The sequence below is a fragment of the Anoplopoma fimbria genome, chromosome 6 (assembly GCF_027596085.1).
Source record: "Anoplopoma fimbria isolate UVic2021 breed Golden Eagle Sablefish chromosome 6, Afim_UVic_2022, whole genome shotgun sequence".
In the NCBI taxonomy this organism is placed as follows: Eukaryota; Metazoa; Chordata; class Actinopteri; order Perciformes; family Anoplopomatidae; genus Anoplopoma; species Anoplopoma fimbria.
The window spans coordinates 13,124,125-13,146,370 of record NC_072454.1 but is presented as its reverse complement, the minus strand read 5'-3'; the positions used below and the strand labels follow the sequence as shown (position 1 = coordinate 13,146,370).

The window sequence follows — 22,246 nt, the reverse complement described above, 5'->3', positions numbered from 1 at the left end:
TAACGTTAGTACTGTTCACACTCCTAAATCCCATCAGAAGGTAAGAATTTGATTATATGCTTTTTGATCAAGACATGTTGAAATCTGACAAAAAATCTTCTGAATGCCCTGTTTAGAAATATGTTTTAATAAACCTTCCCTTTTGTCCTCTAAATCCAAGGGGGGACATTTTTATGACATACTATAGTATCATTTTTCATGACTTTTTTATGACATACTATAGTATCATTTTTCATGACTTTCTTATGACATACTATAGTATCATTTTTCCATTACTTTTTTATGACATACAATACTATGACTTTTATTTTTACATTTTGTATAATATTCTATACTAGGACTTTTTAGTGACGTATTTTATGACATACTGTAGAATGACTTTTTCAAGACATTTTTAATGACTTACTATACTATGACTTTTTACTGACATTTTGATGACATACTATAGTATGACTTTTTTAATTACTTTTTTTTGACATACTATACAATGACCTTTATTCTTTACATTTTTTATGACGTACTATAGTATGACTTTTTCATGACATTTATTTGACATAGTATGACTTTTTCATGACATTTATTTGACTTTTTTTAAAAGACTTTTCATGACGTACTATAGTATGAATTTTTTTATGACTTTCCTGTCACATACTATAGTATGAGGTTTTCATGACTTTTTATGACATACTATAGTGTGACTTTTTTCATGACATTTTTTATGACATACTATAGTATGACTTTTATGTCTTTTTTATCACATACTATAGTATACTTTTTTTAATGGCTTTTTATGACGTACTATAGTATGATGTTTTCTATGACATACTATGCAATGTTTTTTTTCATGAATTTTTTTGATATAGACTGTAGTTGTGACTGGCAAAAAGCCATAAACCAACCTCGACAATGCCAAAGAGGGGTTGTAATTATCTGTTGACTCTTATCTCATATTCATGGCCTACTTCCTATGTATGATCCCTAGACATGTAAATAGTGCTTTTATCAGTGAACTATTTATGACAGTCAGATGATCGCGTGTGCAAAGTAACAACAATTCTGAGGTGCACGACCAGGCGCCGCTACCACGCTCGATTTTCTGGAACGCACACCTCGCACCAGCCTCACTACGGTGAGTATAAACTAAACTTTTCGCTGCTCACTTCAATATGGTTAAATATCTGCAAGAAAAACTAGCTGAGTCATGCAATCAGTAAATCAATGGTGAGAACATTCTGACAAACTAGCAGCTGTAAACCTCACAGAAATCTGTGTTGAAATGCAAAATGCTCACTATGTGCCTTTATATATTATTTGATAAAAACATAATCATTTACTTGATGTAATGCAATTTATCTTCCCAACATAAATCTAATCTTGCATGTTATGGATTGAGCCAGACAACAGTTCATCTTTAATTTTCTTTATTGTTTAATTATTTACATTGTTTAGTTTCTCTGCCAACAGAGTTGACTGAAGATCAACACATTAAATAGACTAAAACCTCTCTTACAAAAACAATGTTGGTTGTAGATGAAAGTTTGGGTTGTTAAACGCACCACAAAGTCCTAAACCTCTAAAGACATGAAGTTTAAAGGTGAGTACTGTTCACACTCCTAAATCCCATCAGAAGGGAAGAATTCGATTAAATACTTTGTGATTAAGACATGGTGAAAGCTAAGTTAAATTTCAATTTTCTAAATGCCCTGTTAAGAAAAATGTTTTAACAAACACCCTTTTTTCCTCTAAATCCAAGTGGAATGATCTCAAAGCTGCAGATCAAACTTAGCACTTCACATTAAGTAACAATTTAGCTAAATATCTCAAAGATATAGAAGGAGATCTGCATTTACACCAAGATATTCGGTCAGAAATTGAATTGGATCAGCAAAGACTTATAGCATTGTTAAAATGCAGCAATTTTAAGACATCAGTGGTATTCTAGATGCTTTAGTCTCAACAGCATGCAGTTTTGGTTATTCACTGCAGAGAGAAGAGACTTCAAGTTATTTGTTAAAATGAGCCACATCTGCTGACTCACAGCAGCAGGCCTGCAGGTTAAAAAAAAGACATAAAGATACAAATCAGCCACCAGTTGAGCTGTGTGACCATATAAGCAGCTTGATGTTAAAACAAAAAACTTCAAGGATGACAGAAAATAAGACTTCATGGCAACACAAGATTTCATGGCTATTTTACATTTGATTGATTGTAACATTTGCTAAGGGGTCATAGCTACTCCGACGTTTTAATGACCTGTCTTGTTGTAAGATGTGATTGTAACAGTGCAAACAGCTTCCCGTAGCACTAATTACAAAAAGAAACATAGTAAAGGAAATTTTAAGCCATGATCACTGTTGGGCAGTACTGTAATATAATTATTTCCCCCAGTTAGGGCATCACTGGTCTAATGGTTTGAAAAGAGTCTATGTTGGCTCTTGTAACCGGAAGTCTCCTCTATAAAAAAGTATTGAGTTATAACCGAGCAGTCTGATGTGTGTTGATGTCTTGATCGTTATACTGTAGCAGCCTGGTTTCCTTTTCATGTGACTTCATGGAGGTAAACACGGATTAATTAACATCTGTGTCCTGCTACCTTCAGACGCTTGCAGGGATTTCATAAACTAAAGTAGTGTTATTACATTTAAAAGGAGTAATAGGTAAAAAGTAACTTATTACACTTCCTGAGTAACTTGCCCAACACTGGTCATGACAAAAAGATTACCATTTCTTCTAAAGCTGAGCCTTTGGTTGACTAAAAATGACATTGACATTGATGGTCACTGATGAAATACTTGCTGTTGTCAATAGCAACCATAGTAAATTAAGCACTGAGGTTGTTTCTGTACATGATACTGGTCAATTAAAGGAATATTCACAGCTTTGAGGTAAAATCCTGCTTCTAGTGGGGAAGAAGTATTTATCTTAAGTGAATAGTTTTCAGTGTTAAAGTGTTCCTTTAAGTTACCAGGGAAGATCTCTGTTTAATGATTGTACGTATATTTCTTAAGCACCAATAACTGGATGTTTAAGAAGGAAGGAGGTGGACTGGTTACTGAGATGTCCTCTGCAATGTCTCTGCTCTCGTTGGGAGAGAGTCCCATTAGACTATACGTCCGTTGGCTACAACCACTCCTGCATATAATTATCTTCTCACCTCTTTAAAGCTGACTCATGCCTAAAGCTTTGGCTTTACTTCTTCCTATTAAAAAATGTCTTATCAGTTAACGGAGCTGGCAGTTGTAGCCCACAGAGAAGCCTCTTGTTCAGCCTCCAGATGAGTCGATCAGGCCGCGCAGGTGGAGTAATTAATAGACAAGCTTTTTGGGCATCTCCCAAGTAAACTCTGGTCGACCAAAGTGGCCATAAGAGGCTGTCTGCTGGTAGATGGGCCTCTTCAGGTTCAGTTCCCTAAGGAGGATACAAAAGAAATGCACCATCAGAGGCCAGATAGGGCAGTAATCACATCATAGGATAATACCTATGTTGTTTGAGTATGTGTTTTTGTAATGTTATAAATGTAGTTCTGGTTGTTTTGACATCTCCTCCAAAACCGTTTGCAGGCCTTTATACTTGAAAGTGTAGAGAAAAATATGTTACTAGAGAAAATTTAAACCCTTAAATAATATATATATATATATATATATATATTTTTTTTTTTTTAAATGGCGTTGCCTTAACAAAATTTTGTCCTTCAAAACCTTTCGGTCACATCAACGCCTTCTCATTTAGAGGATCATCTTCGATAGACCGGATGACGTTTAAATCAGTAATGTGGAGGAAAATTTGGAACTCCTTACACAGAACAAAAAAACTAAATTTTAACGATCACAAAGGCTTCAGTCCCTGTGAAAATCATATATCAGCAATTAAAAAAGAAAACATCTTCAAAACCACAAAATTCTACCATTAGCATATTTTCAAAGGTTCCCCTGGGGGGAGGCCCGAGATATGACTTTTAGGAGAGCGGGACGGATGTGAAGTCACAGTGACCTTGACCTTTGACCTCAAAAAAGTAATCAATTCATCCATGAGCCCAAGTTTGTTCCAAATAATAATGTAATTGAGTTTTACGATAAGTGTATTCCATCATTGTTTGCGTTATGTGTTACTCTGTTTGTATTTTATTCTTGAGTTTTGTGTATTCTAAAGGCCCATGTAGGGATGGGTATGCAAACTAGCTTTGGCTATAAATGCTTTAGTATGTGGCATTGGTTCATGCTGTGTACCTTTACAAATGAGGCTTGAAAAAAAATACATTTTATGTTTGACAACTGAATGTTTATGTAATATTTCTAACCATTACTGCATATAGCCTTCAATGTAAAAGTATTGAAGGATATGTAAATGTGGACAAAGCCCTCATCTTAAAGCCACAATGTGTTCAATTTGAAAATGTCAAACTTTGTTACCTCCTAGTGGTAATAAAAACAAAGGAAATCTGACAGAGATCGTCTAATTTTGCAAGAATAAAACATATGCCATCAGACTAAGGTAAAAGATGCCATAATAACCTAAACAAAAACACACAGTGGCTCAAAATGAAGCAGCCTTGAAATTCTCTTGCGTAAGGAGGATACAGAGGTCGTGTTGTCATGTTTACCTGACGATGACTCCTGGCCGCAGATCAAAGTTCTTGTTGACAATCTGGAGAAGGTCTGACTCTGATTTCTGGGATGAACCGTAGGTGAACAAGGAGATAGACAGAGGTTGGGCCACTCCGATTGCATAAGACACCTGTAACACACAGACACAGACAGGTAGAGGGAAATGTTTTTATCTGCACGTTTATGCCTCAAACACAGATCATCTACGCAAAGCCTTAAACTCTGAATGCTCACCTGAACCAGAACTCTCCTGCACAGATTGGCTTTGACCAGAGACTTGGCCACCCAGCGAGCAGCGTAGGCAGCGGAGCGGTCCACCTTTGAGAAGTCTTTGCCAGAGAAAGCTCCGCCACCGTGGGCTCCCCACCCTCCGTATGTGTCTACGATGATCTTCCTGCCTGTCACACCAGCATCACCCTGTTGGGCAAAGAAGAGGAGAAGATGAGCAAAAAAAAAAAATCAGTGGCGACTTTTTAATATCTAGATGAAATAAACATCTTGTATGTGATGGTCACCTGAGGTCCTCCAATGACGAAGCGACCGCTGGGCTGGAGGTGGTAGATGGTCTTGTCATCCAAATATTTAGCAGGAACCACGGCTTTGATCACCTGATTAAATCAATGCAATATTAAAACCTTCATATTTTAAGCAATGAATTAGTCAGAGTCCAGTTAGGTGTGTTTATGAGGCTCTACCTTCTCCTTGAGGACTCTCTTCTGCTCCTCCAGAGAGATGCAGTCATCATGCTGGACAGAGATCACAATGGTATGAACTCTCTTGGGGATCACAGCTCCGTCCTTTTGGTCGTAATGCACTGTCACCTGTGAGACACAAACAGGTCAAAAAGCTGATACACCATGTTGGAATTTGTTTAATCTACAGTTCTTTCCACATTGATTAAAGTTTCCTATGATTGTATCAGTTTTTGCTGTGCAGACCCTCACTTGAAACTACTGATATCGTCTAACATCCCCACAAAAGTGGCTGTATTTGCAAAAGACAGTTAAGTACATAGACACATCCTGAATACTTCTTTGTCGTATTGAAAATGTGGGATCAGTCCAATCTGTGATCAATCTAAAACTCTGTGTTTGAATACTCTTGCCTGACATTCTAACAACCTATATTTGACCTGGGAAACAAAGGCATTAGACACTTAATGTCACAAAGCTGCAGTCAGCGGCAAAACACCTCAAAATCATTCAAAGGCCTATTCTTTCTTCACACAAAGCTTTTGTTAAATACTTGCAGTAGCCATTTCTGATCCGATTTTGTCTGCTGGCACCAAAATAAATCTCTTGGAAGACATCCAGAGTAGAAAAAATGTACTAATTCAAACAAAGACTAATGTGGTTTTGTTTGTGTTTTGGGAAGGAAAAAAAAAGAAAAATCTTGCATTTATTGTATTATATCACATAACCCCACCTGTGTTTTAGAGTCCGGACGCAACCAGGGGATGGATCCACTGCGTCTGAGTTCAGCCATCTTTGAGTTTAGTCTGTGGGCTAAGACGATGGTGAGAGGCATGCACTCCTCCGTCTCATCTGTGGCGTAGCCGAACATCAGACCCTGCAGAGACACAGAGAGTCAGAGCAGAAACAGAAACATGTAAACTGTATAATGACACAGATCATCATCAGCAGGAAAAAGTCAAGTTTGGCTGAATCTGTGAAAAAGAATGTAGACAATGATAAAATATTGATATGCAATGCATTGCACTATACTGCAGCCTGCGAGGAGTCAGTTAGAGATAGTTATATTGATATAAAATTATATAAGATATGATGAATAAAAAGAGCATTTTTTATAACAAAAATGTTGGTAGATAAAGTTATGCTTAAGCTTTATTTGACATTTTAAGATATGGTATTATAGATATCGCAAAACTTAATTAAATTGTTGACACTTTCTTGATCTCTCAGATTGATTTATACTTAACATTAATTTCAGTGGTGACATGTAACTAAATACATTTACTAAAGTACTGTAGGCCTTCGTAAGTATAATTCTGCTACTCTCATATTGTACGTATCAGTAGTTATACATACAATAGTCCATTTATCATCTCATGACTTGTTAGATTTATCTTGTGACCCAGTGGAGGGGGCCTGACCACATAGTTTGGAATCACAAGACTAAACTACCTGAGTCTAAATACAGTCAAATGTGAGCATTGATGCACAAGTATTAATGTGTTAGTCACGGGAGCCATTTTTCTGCAGAATGTATACATTTACGTTTTCAGTAGTTTTATTTGTAATGGAGTATTTACTTAAGTAAAGGATCTGAGTACTTCTTCCATCTCTGCTGAATTGTCTCAATTCTTCTACACTGTAGTATTTAGTCAAACAAACTATGATACTCGACTTATGTCACTATCACCCGGTCCTTCGTGCGACATGAGCCAAAGGACACATTTTCCTGTTGCAACAGTCGTACCTGGTCTCCGGCTCCAATGTCCTCCTCCGCTCTGTCAACGTGCACCCCCTGAGCAATGTCAGGACTCTGCTGCTCCAGAGCCACCAGCACATTACACGTCTTATAGTCAAAACCTACAGAGGGACAGTGAATGTTGCAATATACATTACAGCTCGGAAATAACATGATAATAGCGGGGCAAATGTGTGATAATTAAAGTAATAAATAAGTAAAACCATGAAATGACCAAAGCAATAACCAGGTAAAAGCTTGGTATTAACAATGGGTATATCTAGGTAATATTAGACTGAAATGTAGGTAGCAGAGTAATAAGGGGTCAAAAACCAAGTGTTATATGGGGAAACACATTTAAAGATACAAGGCAAAACAATTTAGTACTACTATAGTCATATTTTGGTAACAGTATGGTAACCTGCAACAATAAAATGGTTATTAAAGTGAAATATTTGCATCAAAATGTTTAATTTTGGTAACATTAACGGAGTAATAACCTGATAATAATTTTTAAAGTTTTAGGCTTCTGTTAGCGTAATTTTTGAAAGTCAAAATTGGTATACAAAAATAAATTCCTTCTTATGTTACAAACATTCCCCTTTGTTTCAAGGTATCACTTTACAAATTATATATTAAATGCTACGACTTCTTGCCTAGAAACACTTGAATGAATCAGGGCTGCAAAATGCTAAACAAGCTGCTTCCAATTAGTTCCATGATAATATCAGATTAAACTAAAGATCAACTGTTGTGATTGCATCTGACAGTGAGGAGAAACTTAGGGTTTCACCCTTTACTGGCTCTAGGTTCCTGTTGTCTTCCTCCATTGGAAAATCTTTTAACTACAGAGCAAGTATATGTTTACAATTCTCATAGAAACATTGGCTAATTTCTTGTTTTTGACTTTTGGTATTCTTTTGTTAAATAAACATGTCAGCCAGGCTCCAAAGTACAGAGTCCATACAGTTATGTCACTGTTCTGTTGTGACTGGTCTAGAATCAGGGGCATTTTTTTGTTTGCTAGTCTTATCTCTTTCAGAGAATTATTATAATTTAAATGCTGCACCAAAACTCAGATGTCTGTTTTGTGAGAAGCAAATTTGTATTAGTTATTTTCATGAGAGGCTGAGGTTGCGGGGATTTCTGTATTTGTTTATATTCAATTCATCCATTCATGTTCTTTCATAATTATGAATTTCCACCTACAAAACGGTAAATCTCTGATTTCCAAGTTATTTTCTCACCTTTGTCAGAGTTGTCGTAGCCGATGTGTTTGATGGCTTCCCTCACCACCTTCTGGTAGTCCACGTTGGCCCGAGATGTGATCTCTCCGCAGAGCAGCACCATGCCAGTCTTACAGACGGTCTCTGTCAAAACAATCAACACATTACATATGTTTTAAACACCTTGGGTTATTAGAACATTTTGGACACACGTCTACTTTTGACTTCAATCGCTTGGAAATAGCTGTTGTAAACACATGACAAGCCCGATTGCCGTTTTCAGCAAATTCAGAGGTTTGCTCCTCCAGGTGGTCATGTTGTGACACTCAGAGGTCAATATCAAAAAACATTAAATAAATGTAACAATCCAGACAACTTAAATTAAGGCCACCGGGTTTGTTTACACTATATGTCAAAACTGACCACATGTTGCCCTTTGTCTCACTTGCAGATGGTAAAAAACAAGTTAAGATGTTGAGATGAAGCTTACATAAAGTCTCTTTCTTTCTCTGTCTCCATCTGAATTCTAGTTTACTCACCACAGGCCACTTTGGCATCTGGGTCCTGCTTCAGGTGAGCGTCTAGGACAGCATCACTGATCTGGTCACAAATCTTGTCTGTGGAGAGGCAACAAGCGTAAAACAAAAAGTTTAGATTCAGGATAGAGACAGTGTGATTTGAATTTATTTGCAATGAGATCTATGCACTTTGGAGGTAGCAATCCGAGCATTTGAACGAGGGAAAAAATAAATGGATTGTCACATTGTTACTGTAGGTTTTATAAAAATGTCTCCGAAAGGTTACACATAAATATTCCAAAAAGGAAATGTGTTGGATTTGAATTGTGTCAGTCGGATTGGAGTGCAGCAGCATAACAATGCCTCACTGCCGTTATCTCTCTCTGTGATCCTGCTGAAGTAATGCAACACACAGGTCATCGGTAACAACATCAACATCTGGTTGCATTGGCTCAACGTTACGTGGAGAACCTATAAATATAGTTTCAGCATTCATTTTCAGATATGGGGACATACAATTAATTCAATTTAATGTTGCATATCTTCACTTAGATTGACTTTGCAGTTGGTTTACAGTCTGCAGCTGAATGACTATGCACATTTGATCGTCAAAAATGGCCGCTATCTGTGAGAACACCCCAGATGTGTTCATCAAATAAAAAGGTTTGTGCAGCAGTCTTCTCCCAAGGCCACTCACATCAGTGTGTGAATGTACAAACAGTGTATGGAAAGCCTTAAGCCTATCAATTATATTATTATATTATAAGAGTAGGCTTAACTGTTTGTTATTGCTTTATTTACCTTCTGCTATTATAAGAAATATTTAATTAATAAAATATAACAAATATTATTCTTACTGTTGACCATTTTCTCTGGTAAATTTTGCCATCTGCGTTTCTTCACAGCACTGCTGTTATAACCTGAACTTAAGATGAAACAAAAACTATGATATCTTATCTTGGAAACTGCTTAAGTGCCTTTTTTAGATGATGATAAACATGTGTGTTTGTTTTTCTCTTCATTGCTTTTTACTGTTAACTAGGTCATCAACTTTTATCAAATTCTTCCATTTAAGACCTAAAAGACTTGATATGCAATACAATATTTACTTCATGATCAAGTGAGGGAGATATGGTATCTCTCTATAATAAATAGGTACTTTTATTCAATAAAAAGTTAAATGTAAAAACACAACCAACATGAATTTCTCCGATTCAAAATCAGTGAAATTTATTTATTTTTAATGTGGTTAAACATAATCTTGGGGACTAAGTCACATTCTGTCGTTATCAGATGAAGCTGCCCAACTGGTTTACTGATTTTCACAACAGGGGACTTCGTAACATATTTACAACACATTTAACACACGGTGGTGGGGGGGAGGTGGGTGGTCTTAAAGGATTGTAACGGGTAGAGTACATTTTAGCTTTTAGCATTAGGTTTTAAGGCTGTACATCTGCGTAACACAACATTTTTTTTTTTAGTCCTATTGAACATTTACAAGCAGTATATAAACATTCAATAAATGGTTTATAACACATTATAAAGTAGTTGTAAGTAGCCATAAATACCGTTTCATGGGTTTGTTAATTATACCGTATTTGTAAGTGATTATAACTTCTAATAATAAAGTAAAATAAAGTTGTAATAATTTTCAATTATTTTCAATTATTACAACTGTATTGAATGTATTGCCAATAATCAAACACCAGCCTTCACTTATGGGTGCCCACAAGAAAAAAAGTTGTTGACAAATACATTAATAAGCACTTATATCTACTGATAACTAGCATGTTATAAACCATTTATTAAATATTTATATAATGCTTACTCAAAGTAAAGTATCTTCAACATGGGATTGTTAATTTTTGGACTTGAATGAGTTTACAGCCAGGTCAACAGTAAGAGGTCATTTTAATCAATTTCAGGCAGTAGGTTTGCATACATTTCATCTTGTGACATCGACACTTTTTTCCTCAGTGTGCAACCCTACACCAGTGTGTCACACACATTCACCTCCTGCTGCCCATAAGTGAGAGTGAGCGGCAGTAAACACATGTTGCTGTGAATGGAATACCAACCATGCTTGGAGAGTAAATGCTCAGCACTGAGGAGCTATTTTGGACACTTTGTCCAGCTTGCATAAAGTTTATTCATATGCATGTTTCTACAGTTTTGGTAGAAATGTTAAATCATTATTTCTCTGTGTTTGGATAAGAAAAAGGTAAAGATATATGAAAATGTATGTTTTTTACAAGTTGTAGAGAAATTTGACAAGCAGTTAAATATCTTACAGTAAACACTTAAATAACTGTTACTTAAAATACTTAATTCTGCACACAAGTAGCTCAAGTTGATTGAAGACTCACCTGGATGTCCCTCTCCTACGGACTCCGAAGTGAACATGAAAGAGCCCTCCTCCAGCAGGTCACTCATTTTTTATTTTTTACAGTGCCACTTGCCGTATTTATGGTGTGGGAGAAAAGTTTGCTCAGTTCCCTCCAACAAGCGGTCTAGAGGGCTGCTTTATATTCCTGCTGGTTCTCTTTAAGAGAGAAATGAAGAAAGAGAGGCCAACAGCCCTGCAGTCAATACAAAGTCTATGCTACAAAACTCCACGTCTGTGTCCACATGGCCCAATATATATGGCTAAGAGAACGCACGTGCACACTCTATGTCACTCACTCACGCACACACACACACACACCCCCACACACACACACACACCCCCCACACAAGCATACACACACACACACACACACACACACACACACACACACACACACACACACACACACACACACACACACACACACACACACACACACACACACACACACACACACACACACACACACACACACACACACACACACACATTTGTCATGTGAATCTGTGGGACAGTCCATTCCAGGGGGGAGTGTATGATGGGAGGGCATTTACAGCTTGTGAAAACAGCCTGTTAACCCCTTGTGTACAGTATGATGCCTGAGTGTACTTTTATTGTCCTCACCATCACTGCTTTAAGGTGAGAGGCTTGTGAGTGGGAGCAGGGACATCTTATTTAGGGGGTTCCCCTCTCCCCCTCAAACCAGTGGGACATCTCTGTCTGCTGGGACTCGGCCAGTTCCAATCAGCCTATGGACAGAGGGAGAGAGAGAAAGGTGGTTGTTGTCAACTGCAAAAAAGTGATGCAACTACTGCTGTTTACATCATATTGAGAGTTGTTCATTTATAAATGAAAATAGTAAAGAACGCAAAGTAAATTACATATGAGCTTTAACAATTAGTCGATTAATCAATTAGTCTATTTATATATTAATCTGGAACTATTCCTTAATGGTATAATTACTTAAATCATTTCTTAAACACTGTACTTGAATTAAGTACAATTTTGAGGTACTTGCACTGTACTTTAGTGCCTCTTTTTAATACTTCTTTATACTAATATCTGACTACATTTCAGGGAATAATTTACACTTTACTCCACTACATTTATGTGACTACTATTGTTACTTATTCATTTGCAGATTGAGATTTTACATGAAAGCCTGATGAGTGGCTGATAAAAATATACTAAATTGTTATTGTAATTGTAATTGTTATATATATATATTTCAAACTACCAATTAGTGCAAAATACTTCAAATCAGCTCCACTCTGACCAGCTTCAACATTTAAATGATGCGTGTACATTATCGATCAGTGTGATGATGATGATGATGATGATGATGATGATGATGATGATGATGATGAAAACAGTGGTCTGCTGCCGCCTTAAAAATGTGTAACATTTTATTTAGGTTAATGTACAGAAGGACATTAATCAAAATGCAGTTAATATTAAAAACTAAGGGACTCTAGTAGGATAGATACATTATATTGTTTGATGCAGAGGAAGTCCTGAGACGTTTTACTTAAATAAGAATAGAAATACCTTTCAAATAAAAGTCCTGCATTTGAAATTGGAGTTTAGTAAACAAAATGTACATTGAGTGTCAACTATAGGTCAAATAAATGTAGTTAAGTAAGTAAGTGGAATATTTCCTTCTGAAATGTACTGGAGTGGAAGTTTAAAGTATCATAGAAAAGAACTTCAAATTTGTACTACAGTACAGCACCATGTAAATAGTTACTTTGCATCACTGTCGACAATTAAATTTGGAGCAGACAGTCACGTGTTGTCTAAATGCTCTTGTCCATCAAAGTTCTAGCCTGAGGCTCTTGTCTCCGTACACAACTGCAGAAAATATCGAGCCATTTCCTGAGAGAAGATCAAATAATGAAGATGTGTCTCTCAGATATCTCGTGGTCTTTAAGGTGACTCTCTGTGCCTGTGTTTCAGTAGAATATCAGGGACTGCAGAGGACTATTTGTGCAAGTGATGCTCACATACAGGAGAAACAATGGGACTGTAAACCGAACACAGACACTGACTCTGTACCTGTTCATGTGGTATACAAGCTCTGCAGACTGTGAGAGATAAACAAATATATTTTGTAGCGTAAACAGCGCAGATGGACAAACCGTTTCTCTCTAATTCTCTCTCATCTGGCTCTAATTTCAGCTGGTGTTGAGTTGGCTCCATGAAATGAGACAGGGATGTTAACAAGCTCTCTGTAGTGTATAAAATACCACCCTTCCTTATAGCTTTAAGACTCTTTAAAGCAGATTAAACCAGAGAAGCAAAAATCCCAATCTACATTAACCATAGAAATTGCTTCTATGGTTAATGTAGATTGGGATTTTTGCTTCTCAAGCAGTAATTGCATGACCATTTTTTCTTCACAATAGCTTCACACACAATGTGCAGATATATAGTGCGTGTGTGTTGTTAGGAAGAATGTGCGAGAATTAGAAACAGCTGTGTTAACATAAAAAGTAAATGCCACTTAAGTAAGTAGCACGCTGACCTAATCTTACCCCAGGCCAGCAAAACCAAATCAAACCTAGTACCATCCTGTAGCTGCATGCTGAGTATGATATAATAGGTGCTCAGGGACTCAAACCATTAATTTTTCCCTACTGACAAAAAAAGATTTAATCCCAAAGACTATACAAGTTCAGAACTCTTATGGGAGGAAATCCCCACATACACTACCCCAGATAAATAGATAGATATGTCATATTGCAAGAAAGCTAGTTAGAAAGGAAGCAGAGAAATGATAATAGTAAGCTAAAAGTAATGGATGCACATTTTGATTACAACATCATATGTTGAAATAATCAAATCAATGGATAAACGGATGAGAAGCTGAACTTGTGAATTGTTTGCTAGTTTAAAAGAAGGATGAACAAACACAATTGTGACAGAAACAGTTCACTAAAAAAAAAAAAAGAGGTTTTGTTAGTATGCTTAATGTGTTACACTTTATTTTGTAGCTTCTCCAATGCGCTAACACTCTACATGTTTAAAACCGGCTTAGATTTGGCATGTAGTATGAAACTGGGACACAGATACGGTCTACAAGGAGACAGAGGTCAGAGGTCAGGGACAGTAAAATGCGACAAACATGAACTAGATTGACAAGAGAAGACATGAGCCAGTCTGACGGGACAGTGTGTGACCTTTGGTCGATACACCTCTGTTTATGTTGGCCTGACTACAGTCCGTGTTTGCGGATAAAAACACTCAAGACTCAACACTTGTTCCGTGAAGCCCCGTGAAGCTGACTCCTCTCTGAGTTTGTGTGGATTGCCTCTAAACATTTGTTAATGACTGACCAGGAGAACTCTAACAAGATTGTTCTGGTTACTGTGAAAGATAACTGCTATCAGAGCTTTGATAACATGTTAGCTTGAAGGGGGTGAATATGTGCTGGAGAATTAGGAAAATAATATAGATGATACTGTGACCCTCGAAGTGTAACTTATTGACTTTTCTATGTTCTAAATGAGACTAAACTGTGAAACGGAGACTTCCAAGGGCTTCAAAGACGGCAATAGTTATCATGCACATGAAGGTCAGTCCGTCAGGAAAAACAGTGCAATCATGATACACAAGGTCAGGCCATATTTCCTTCAACTACAGTTATTTGAAGTGTTGAATCATTCTGTAACTCCATAGAACAAATCTACTTCATATCTAACACAGTTTTTCCTCTTTAGCCGAAGACCCTAATCAAACCCTTTAAATAAGTTAGGCTTTGTTGATGTCTGTTTCCAGTATCCTTATATTTCAAGTGATGTGCACACAATAAAACCATCCAATAAAATAATAAAGGATAAAATTACTGGAGTGAGGGACCACGTTTACTTTCTCTCAGCCGTGGAAGAAGTACTCTTATCCTTTAATAAAGTAGCAATACCACAGTGTAGAAATACTATGAATGGCCCATTTCACAACAATGTATATTATATTACTAGATTATAATTATTGATGGATTAATATGAAAATTGCTTTAATGTTGCCACTGGTAAAGCAGGACTCATTTGAATTACTGTATATACTACCAGGTAGTTTGGGATTCCCTTAATCTATAATGGTAGCAAAATGTATTTGTTGATTATATTATGAATTATTAATCTGAATCGGCTAAATGACTTGTAATTTAAATTATCAAATAAATGTAGTGGAGTAAAAAGGGTATTTCCCTCTGAAATGTACTTAAATTGAAGAGCAGAAAATGGAAATACTCATGTTAAAGTACTTTAGTTAATGTACTTAGTTACTTTCCCCTACTGGTTTCTCTGTGTGTCAAGACTGATTCTGAAGAAGACGCACTTCTCGATGAAATTTCTTATAATAAATAATATATTAAATAAACTACACTTACAGTGTGCTGTGTGGCCACTGTGCATCATTCAGCATTGAATTCACATAATCCTATAGGTAAAACATTTTTTTAGATATACTAAAAAATGAGGTTATTGCTTCAATAGGTCAATGTAAAGAGGTGTTTTTAAGAAACCTACTGAAGACACACTATAAATAAAGTTTAAAGTTCAAATCCTCCTGAACCTTCATCCACAGAGCCGTTGGGCCCCTCAGAAGATGAAGAGCAAAATGATAAATGCCTGATAACCTTTGTGTTGCTGTTGTTTGACAACTAGAGCTCAGTTGATGGCTGTCCAGTAAGTATTTCAGAGGTTTGGAATGTTCGCTTGATTTTAACATTCAATTCATGCTGACACTTTTAATTACAGTGGGGCAAAAAAGTATTTAGTCAGCCACCAATTGTGCAAGTTCTCCCACTTAAAAAGATGAGAGACGCCTGTAATTTTCATCATAGGTACACTTCAACTATGAGAGACAGAATGGGGGGAAAGAATCCAGGAAATCACATTGTAGGATTTTTAATGAATTAATTGGTAAATTCCTCGGTAAAATAAGTATTTGGTCACCTACAAACAAGCAAGATTTCTGGCTCTCACAGACCTGTAACTTCTTCTTTAAGAGGCTCCTCTGTCCTCCACTCGTTACCTGTATTAATGGCACCTGTTTGAACTTGTTATCAGTATAAAAGACACCTGTCCACAACCTCAAACAGTCACACTCCAAACTCCACTATGGCCAAGACCAAAGAGCTGTCAAAGGACACCAGGAACAAAATTGTAGACCTGCACCAGGCTGGGAAGACTGAATCTGCAATAGGTAAGCAGCTTGGTGTGAAGAAATCAACTGTGGGAGCAACTATTAGAAAATGGAAGACATACAAGACCACTGATAATCTCCCTCGATCTGGGGCTCCACGCAAGATCTCACCCCGTGGGGCCAAAATGATCACAAGAACGGTGAACAAAAATCCCAGAACCACACGGGGGACCTAGTGAATGACCTGCAGAGAGCTGGGACCAAAGTAACAAAGGCTACCATCAGTAACACACTATGCCGCCAGGGACTCAAAAACCCTGCAGTGCCAGACGTGTCCCCCTGCTTAAGCCAGTACATGTCCAGGCCCGTCTGAAGTTTGCTAGAGAGCATTTGGATGATCCAGAAGAGGATTGGGAGAATGTCATATGGTCAGATGAAACCAAAATAGAACTTTTTGGTAAAAACTCAACTCGTCGTGTTTGGAGGAGAAAGGATGCCGAGTTGCATCCAAAGAACACCATACCTACTGTGAAGCATGGGGGTGGAAACATCATGCTTTGGGGCTGTTTTTCTGCAAGGGGACCAGGACGACTGATCCGTGTAAAGGAAAGAATGAATGGGGCCATGTATCGTGAGATTTTGAGTGAAAACCTCCTTCCATCAGCAAGGGCATTGAAGATGAAACGTGGCTGGGTCTTTCAGCATGACACTGATCCCAAACACACCGCCTGGGCAACGAAGGAGTGGCTTCGTAAGAAGCATTTCAAGGTCCTGGAGTGGCCTAGCCAGTCTCCAGATCTCAACCCCATAGAAAATCTGTGGAGGGAGTTGAAAGTCCGTGTTGCCCAGCGACAGCCCCAAAACATCACTGCTCTAGAGGAGATCTGCATGGAGGAATGGGCCAAAATACCAGCAACAGTGTGTGAAAAGCTTGTGAAGACTTACAGAAAACGTTTGACCTCTGTCATTGCCAACAAAGGGTATATAACAAAGTATTGAGATGAACTTTTGTTATTGACCAAATACTTATTTTCCACCATAATTTGCAAATATATTCTTTAAAAATCAGACAATGTGATTTTCAGGATTTTCTTTTCTCATTTTGTCTCTCATAGTTTAGGTATACCTATGATGAAAATTACAGGCCTCTCTCATCTTTTTAAGTGGGAGAACTTGCACAATTGGTGGCTGACTAAATACTTTTTTGCCCCACTGTATGTGCAGCTGAATTAAGTGATAAAACAAACACAGTATGCATTAATAATTGAGATTCTACAACTCCAGTGTCTAACATTAAGAAGACAAAAACACTACGTGACTGATCTAATCCCAAATCCCACATGCCAGGGACTCCACCTTCACTCTGATTGGCTACATGAAGCGTGTGTGTCATATGGACCCCAACCTTTGCATTTCAATTTTAAAGTAAGGGTCAGGGGTTTGGGGGGTTTGAGAGTCGGTCAAACTCAAACTTGCCAGAACAGGATGAGATAAATGAACTCTGGCAGCGTCAGGGAGATGTTAACACCTGTTTGTCTTTCCCCAGGTACAAGGACACGCAGTTTGCCTCTGCAGCTCTGAGCTCGTCTGGTTACCAACCAGTTTCATCTGGATGGCAGTCACAGCAGCCAGGATACGTTGGATTCTTCCTGTCATGAACTGTTATTTCACAATTGAGAGATTGTGGAGTGTGTACAACTTGTTAGATAAGGAATCACATATCAATGCACATCAGATTATCCACACTGTCTGTCACCATAATTAATATGTTTATGCTGACTCTCCGGGGGGTAAGGGTCATTACTGTTTTGTCGATACTAAAGTTATGTCAGAAACAGATGGAAATCTATTTCTGACGAAAAAAAGCGGATTTCTCTTCTCAAATGAAATCAGACAGCGATCCTTCCTTTACTGGTGCCCAATCTGCTCTGAATGGCTTCAAATTTTTTAACAAGTAAACCAATGCGAGAACACCACACAGGAGTTGGGGTGCAAATCTTCAGCTGTGATTGGCTGTTGGTCCCACACACTCCCCACCAGAGACTGTTCTGTATTTGTGTGTATGTTTGCATGTGTGTTAGGATAAAACCACAGCCAAATGGTCTAATCAGACCAACCGTAGACCTCACTTGAACCCTACAGATGTTTAGTTTGTTGTCATGTGTGACATGTTTCACTGTACACTGACTAGTCTTATAGCATATTGCTATCACAAACGGCTGATTATCTGATGAATTACAATAGCTGGTCTAATTTTGTCAAGCAATTTGGGTTAAAAAAATCCAGTAGCTTTCCATTATGTATTATAGTAGATCACGTGAAATGGTTTACAACAACAAAAACATGCATACAGACAGACAGACAGACAGACACACACACACACTCTCTCTAAGCCCAGCATATGGCCAAGCAGAGCAGCCAGAGGGAGTGCAGCAGCTGGGCTCGTAGAGTGTCATCCTATCCCGTTTCTATTCCAGCCCATTTTGGACCCTCAGCACATTCCTCTGAGAAGCTGCCACCAATGAGTGAAATATTACCACAATAGCATTCAAGCAATTCACGTTTATCACTGACATTTTGCAGGAGCGAGAAAATTGGTTCACTTCAATTGACTGAATTTAAAAAGCAATAAAACTCTTGACACTGGGTCGGGATATAATGTAAGTTTAACCCCCTCACACACACATTACACTCACCTTGAACCACTTCTACAAAAAACAATTCATGACCCAGCCTCTGTGAGGATTGAATGCTGAACTTTGTCATGTATGATAGTAAACTGAATATCTTTGGGTTTGATGGTTGGATAAGACCACCAATTTCACCTTGGAATGTCAGTTGCCATTTTTTTCAAAATGTTCTGACAATCTATAGACAAAATATTTAATCGATTAATTCAGAAAACTATACTCTTAGATTAAGCTGTAATGAAAATAGCTTGTAGCGTGAATTGAGCCACTGAGCAGACTTGGTGTGTCCTGTCTGTAATGTCACTAACCTCCTGCAGGGGTCGGTCTTGCTCTGAGCCATGACAGCTGCATTGTGATCTCAGGACCTCTGCAGCTACTTTGGGACTGACCTAAAAGAGATGGAGATAATAAAAAGACACAGTTTACAAAGATATTTTTATGCCCTCCATTGACAAGTGTGTGTATGTGTGTGTGTGTGCGTGTGTGTGTGTGTGTGTGTATATATATATCAGCAGTTAAATTCAGGTGATGATCATTAATTTAGCTAAAAGGATCAGGAGACTAAAGGGATGTTTATATTGAATATATCGTTTGCAAATACTGAATTACAGATGCTGGTCATCATGTTTATGGATGGTAACAGCTCAGACATAATCAAGGAAACATAACATTAAAAACATTAGAAAATGCTGTTACATTGCTCTTTGACCTAAGCTCCACTCTGCACCATGCTGAACCTGGTACTGAGGATTGAGCTCAACATGAGCCTTGTTTCACAGCAGTCTTTGAGAAATTCCTATCATGTAATGCTCACATAAGCAAGGCTTTCACTGTGATTGGACTGAGCTGAGACAGCTTAAGGGGCAGGTTGCAAACATCAGATTCCTCCACATTAGCAGCAAGGCACAGGCTGGTGAGTATCACCTTTTTACACTTTTGGTTGACATATTGCACGTTAAGAAATGCTAAGTTACATGTTAAGCTATTAAAAATAGCCTTTTTGATTATATTGCTATATTTCTTTTGTTAAAATATGTTATTCATGCATGTTGTTAATCCAATCAAATGCTGAATGAGTGTGAAGCGATCACATGGAACAGTGATCGCTTCCTGCTTTCTGTCCAATGACACAAAATGTCTATGCAGTCTTTGTGTTTTGTGTTCTAAAGAAACCTAAGATAAATATGTTGACCATCTAGAACAACGATTAGATTTTGTTTTTCAACAAAGCATGCATGAGAGCATGTGTAAAGATATATAAATAGCCATCCTAAAGTTATCTGACTGATGAGGTAAAACTTTTACAACCTGGAAATAAATCCTGAACCAGAAGCACACTTGAAAGTGAATCTTTTTACGTGTACATGCTATCTCTGTAGGTGGTCTGCAGAGCGAGTTAAGGGTCATGGTGAGTGTGACCACGTTCCTGAAGGCGGTGAGCCTGTTTGTTGCAGAGTTCATCAGCTCCACCACAGACTGGTTCCAGTCCAAACCAGCATGGGCCAACCTAGAAGTGCTGGAGGACACAGAACTGAAGACCACTGGAGGGGGTGAGCCCAAAAACAGAAACAAGCTAAATCTATAATCGTGCAGACATGCTGCACATTTGCGCTAGGGAATTATGATATATAATGAAAACTTAAGACTGGTCAAAATCTTATTTTTTGGTTTTCAAAGATTAGAGTATGACAGCACACAAATCAATGTCAGTGACTGCATCATTTATTAGGTTCAAGGTATTTCATGGACTTCTTCTGTTATCCCTAATGAAGAACAGTCAGTGACATTAGATTCAATACTGCTCCTTTTTCTCTTTCAGTCCATGAGCGGCACAGGGCCAAAACTCTGTGGGAAAAGACCGGAGCTGTGGTCATGGTTGTACGTCGACCTGGATGATTATTGTGCAGAGAGGTACGGAATCACATGCCTACACGTGTATCAGTAATAAGAACTCTGAAGTCACCTAACTGGTTAACTTTCATCCATGCTATTTGATTCTCTCCGTTCGTCCCTCTCTAGGAGGCTGCTGAGCTGTCCTCTCTGAAGTCCCAGCTGCAGGACCTTGAAGTCCCTCTGTTTGCCGTGGTAAAAGAAAACCTTGGCAAGGAGCTGGACAGCTTCAAGAAGTACTTCTCTGGGAAGGTCTATGTGGATCAGAAGGTCTGCTCTTACACATGGCTTTAAGATATTAAGTGAAACATGTAGGGTTAGATAGTAAAGTTTTAATTCCTTTTGTGTATTTTTATCTTGTATATTGTTGTTATTATGTTTGTTGTTCGCTGCTGCTGGCTGGCTGAGGGCTACCAAACGGAATTTCGTTGTATCACTACAATGACAATAAAAACCTCTTTATCTTTAAGACAATAAACTTCCTTTATGTTATTCTCTTAGAGAAATTTCTATGGCCCTCAACAGAGGTGGATGTGTCTCTCCATGTTTCTGCGTATTGGCGTGTGGAGGAACCTTTGGCGGGCCTACAGGAGGGGCTTCGGGGGAAACATAAGAGGTGAAGGACTTGTCCTGGGTGGAGTCTTCGTCATTGGGCCTGGAGATCAGGTAGGCAGTAACTTACAGAATAAATATTTTCTGAAAAGTGTATCTGGATGTTGTAAGATTGTGTTTTCTGCCCCCCCCAGGGTATTCTACTGGAGCACCGCGAGAAGGAGTTCGGGGATAAAGTGAATATGCTGGCTGTACTCAGAACAGCCCGCAAAATGCAAGATGACATGGCCAGATAAGACCTCAAATATGTGAATGAACTGTTAGTGAGGCATTACATAATACTGGTTGCAGCATGCTTCCATTTGTATGTCTGTTTACTTTAAGCATAACCTAGAAGTTCTTCTCTGCACCACAGCATGGCCTGTTCATAACTCATATTGCATTTTGTAAGTTTAAATGGTTTCTGGATGCATTTCCCTTTTGCTGATATGTTATGCAGTCTCAAAGCTCTCTGGTTAAACATGTGTTACTTTAACTATTTCCTGACCCCACTGTCTGCTGTTCTGGTCCTGGTTGTGTGATGATCTTTTGTGTGTTTTAATGAAGATTTGTTTCTAAACTCTGCTGAGAGAACAGCTCTGATGCTCGCACACAGATCACACATTTAACAAAGACACAGTCCTGGCATGACATGAGGTTGGATTGAAGTGTTGGGAGTGATTAAACGCACATGAGTTGTCCATGTAATAAACCACTAAACCAGTGATGCTCACGGAGACATTAACTGCATATTTACCCGTCA

General features: G+C 38.1%; 1 protein-coding gene and 1 pseudogene across 2 annotated transcripts; one reads left to right on the top strand and one right to left on the bottom strand.

Moving 5' to 3' along the window:
* Positions 1-1,404: 1,404 nt before the first annotated feature.
* Positions 1,405-11,404, bottom strand: mat1a (methionine adenosyltransferase I, alpha). Of its 2 annotated transcripts, XM_054600073.1 has the most exons (10): positions 11,148-11,404; positions 8,800-8,877; positions 8,282-8,404; positions 7,044-7,156; positions 6,030-6,173; positions 5,300-5,425; positions 5,120-5,212; positions 4,839-5,021; positions 4,601-4,734; positions 1,405-3,408 (listed from the first exon to the last, which is right to left on the bottom strand). In XM_054600073.1, exons 1-10 carry the CDS (start codon positions 11,212-11,214, stop codon positions 3,306-3,308), a joined length of 1,164 nt encoding a protein of 387 aa, XP_054456048.1. In that variant the 5' UTR covers positions 11,215-11,404; the 3' UTR covers positions 1,405-3,305. The 2 variants fall into 2 exon arrangements, with proteins under 2 accessions (XP_054456048.1, XP_054456049.1); XM_054600074.1 differs by lacking the exon at positions 1,405-3,408 and having other exon boundaries at positions 4,597-4,734.
* Positions 11,405-19,849: 8,445 nt separating this feature from the next.
* Positions 19,850-21,933, top strand: LOC129092582 (peroxiredoxin-like 2A; annotated as a pseudogene).
* The last annotated feature ends 313 nt before the right edge of the window (positions 21,934-22,246 follow it).

Coding starts and splice junctions, on each gene's coding strand:
- mat1a (XM_054600073.1), bottom strand. CDS start 11,214: ATGAGTGACCTGCTGGAGGAGGGCTCTTTCATGTTCACTTCGGAGTCC. Junction 5,213..5,299: donor AGAGAGTCCTCAAGGAGAAG/GTAGAGCCTCAT, acceptor TGATTTAATCAG/GTGATCAAAGCCGTGGTTCC. Junction 5,022..5,119: donor TCGTCATTGGAGGACCTCAG/GTGACCATCACA, acceptor TTTGCCCAACAG/GGTGATGCTGGTGTGACAGG.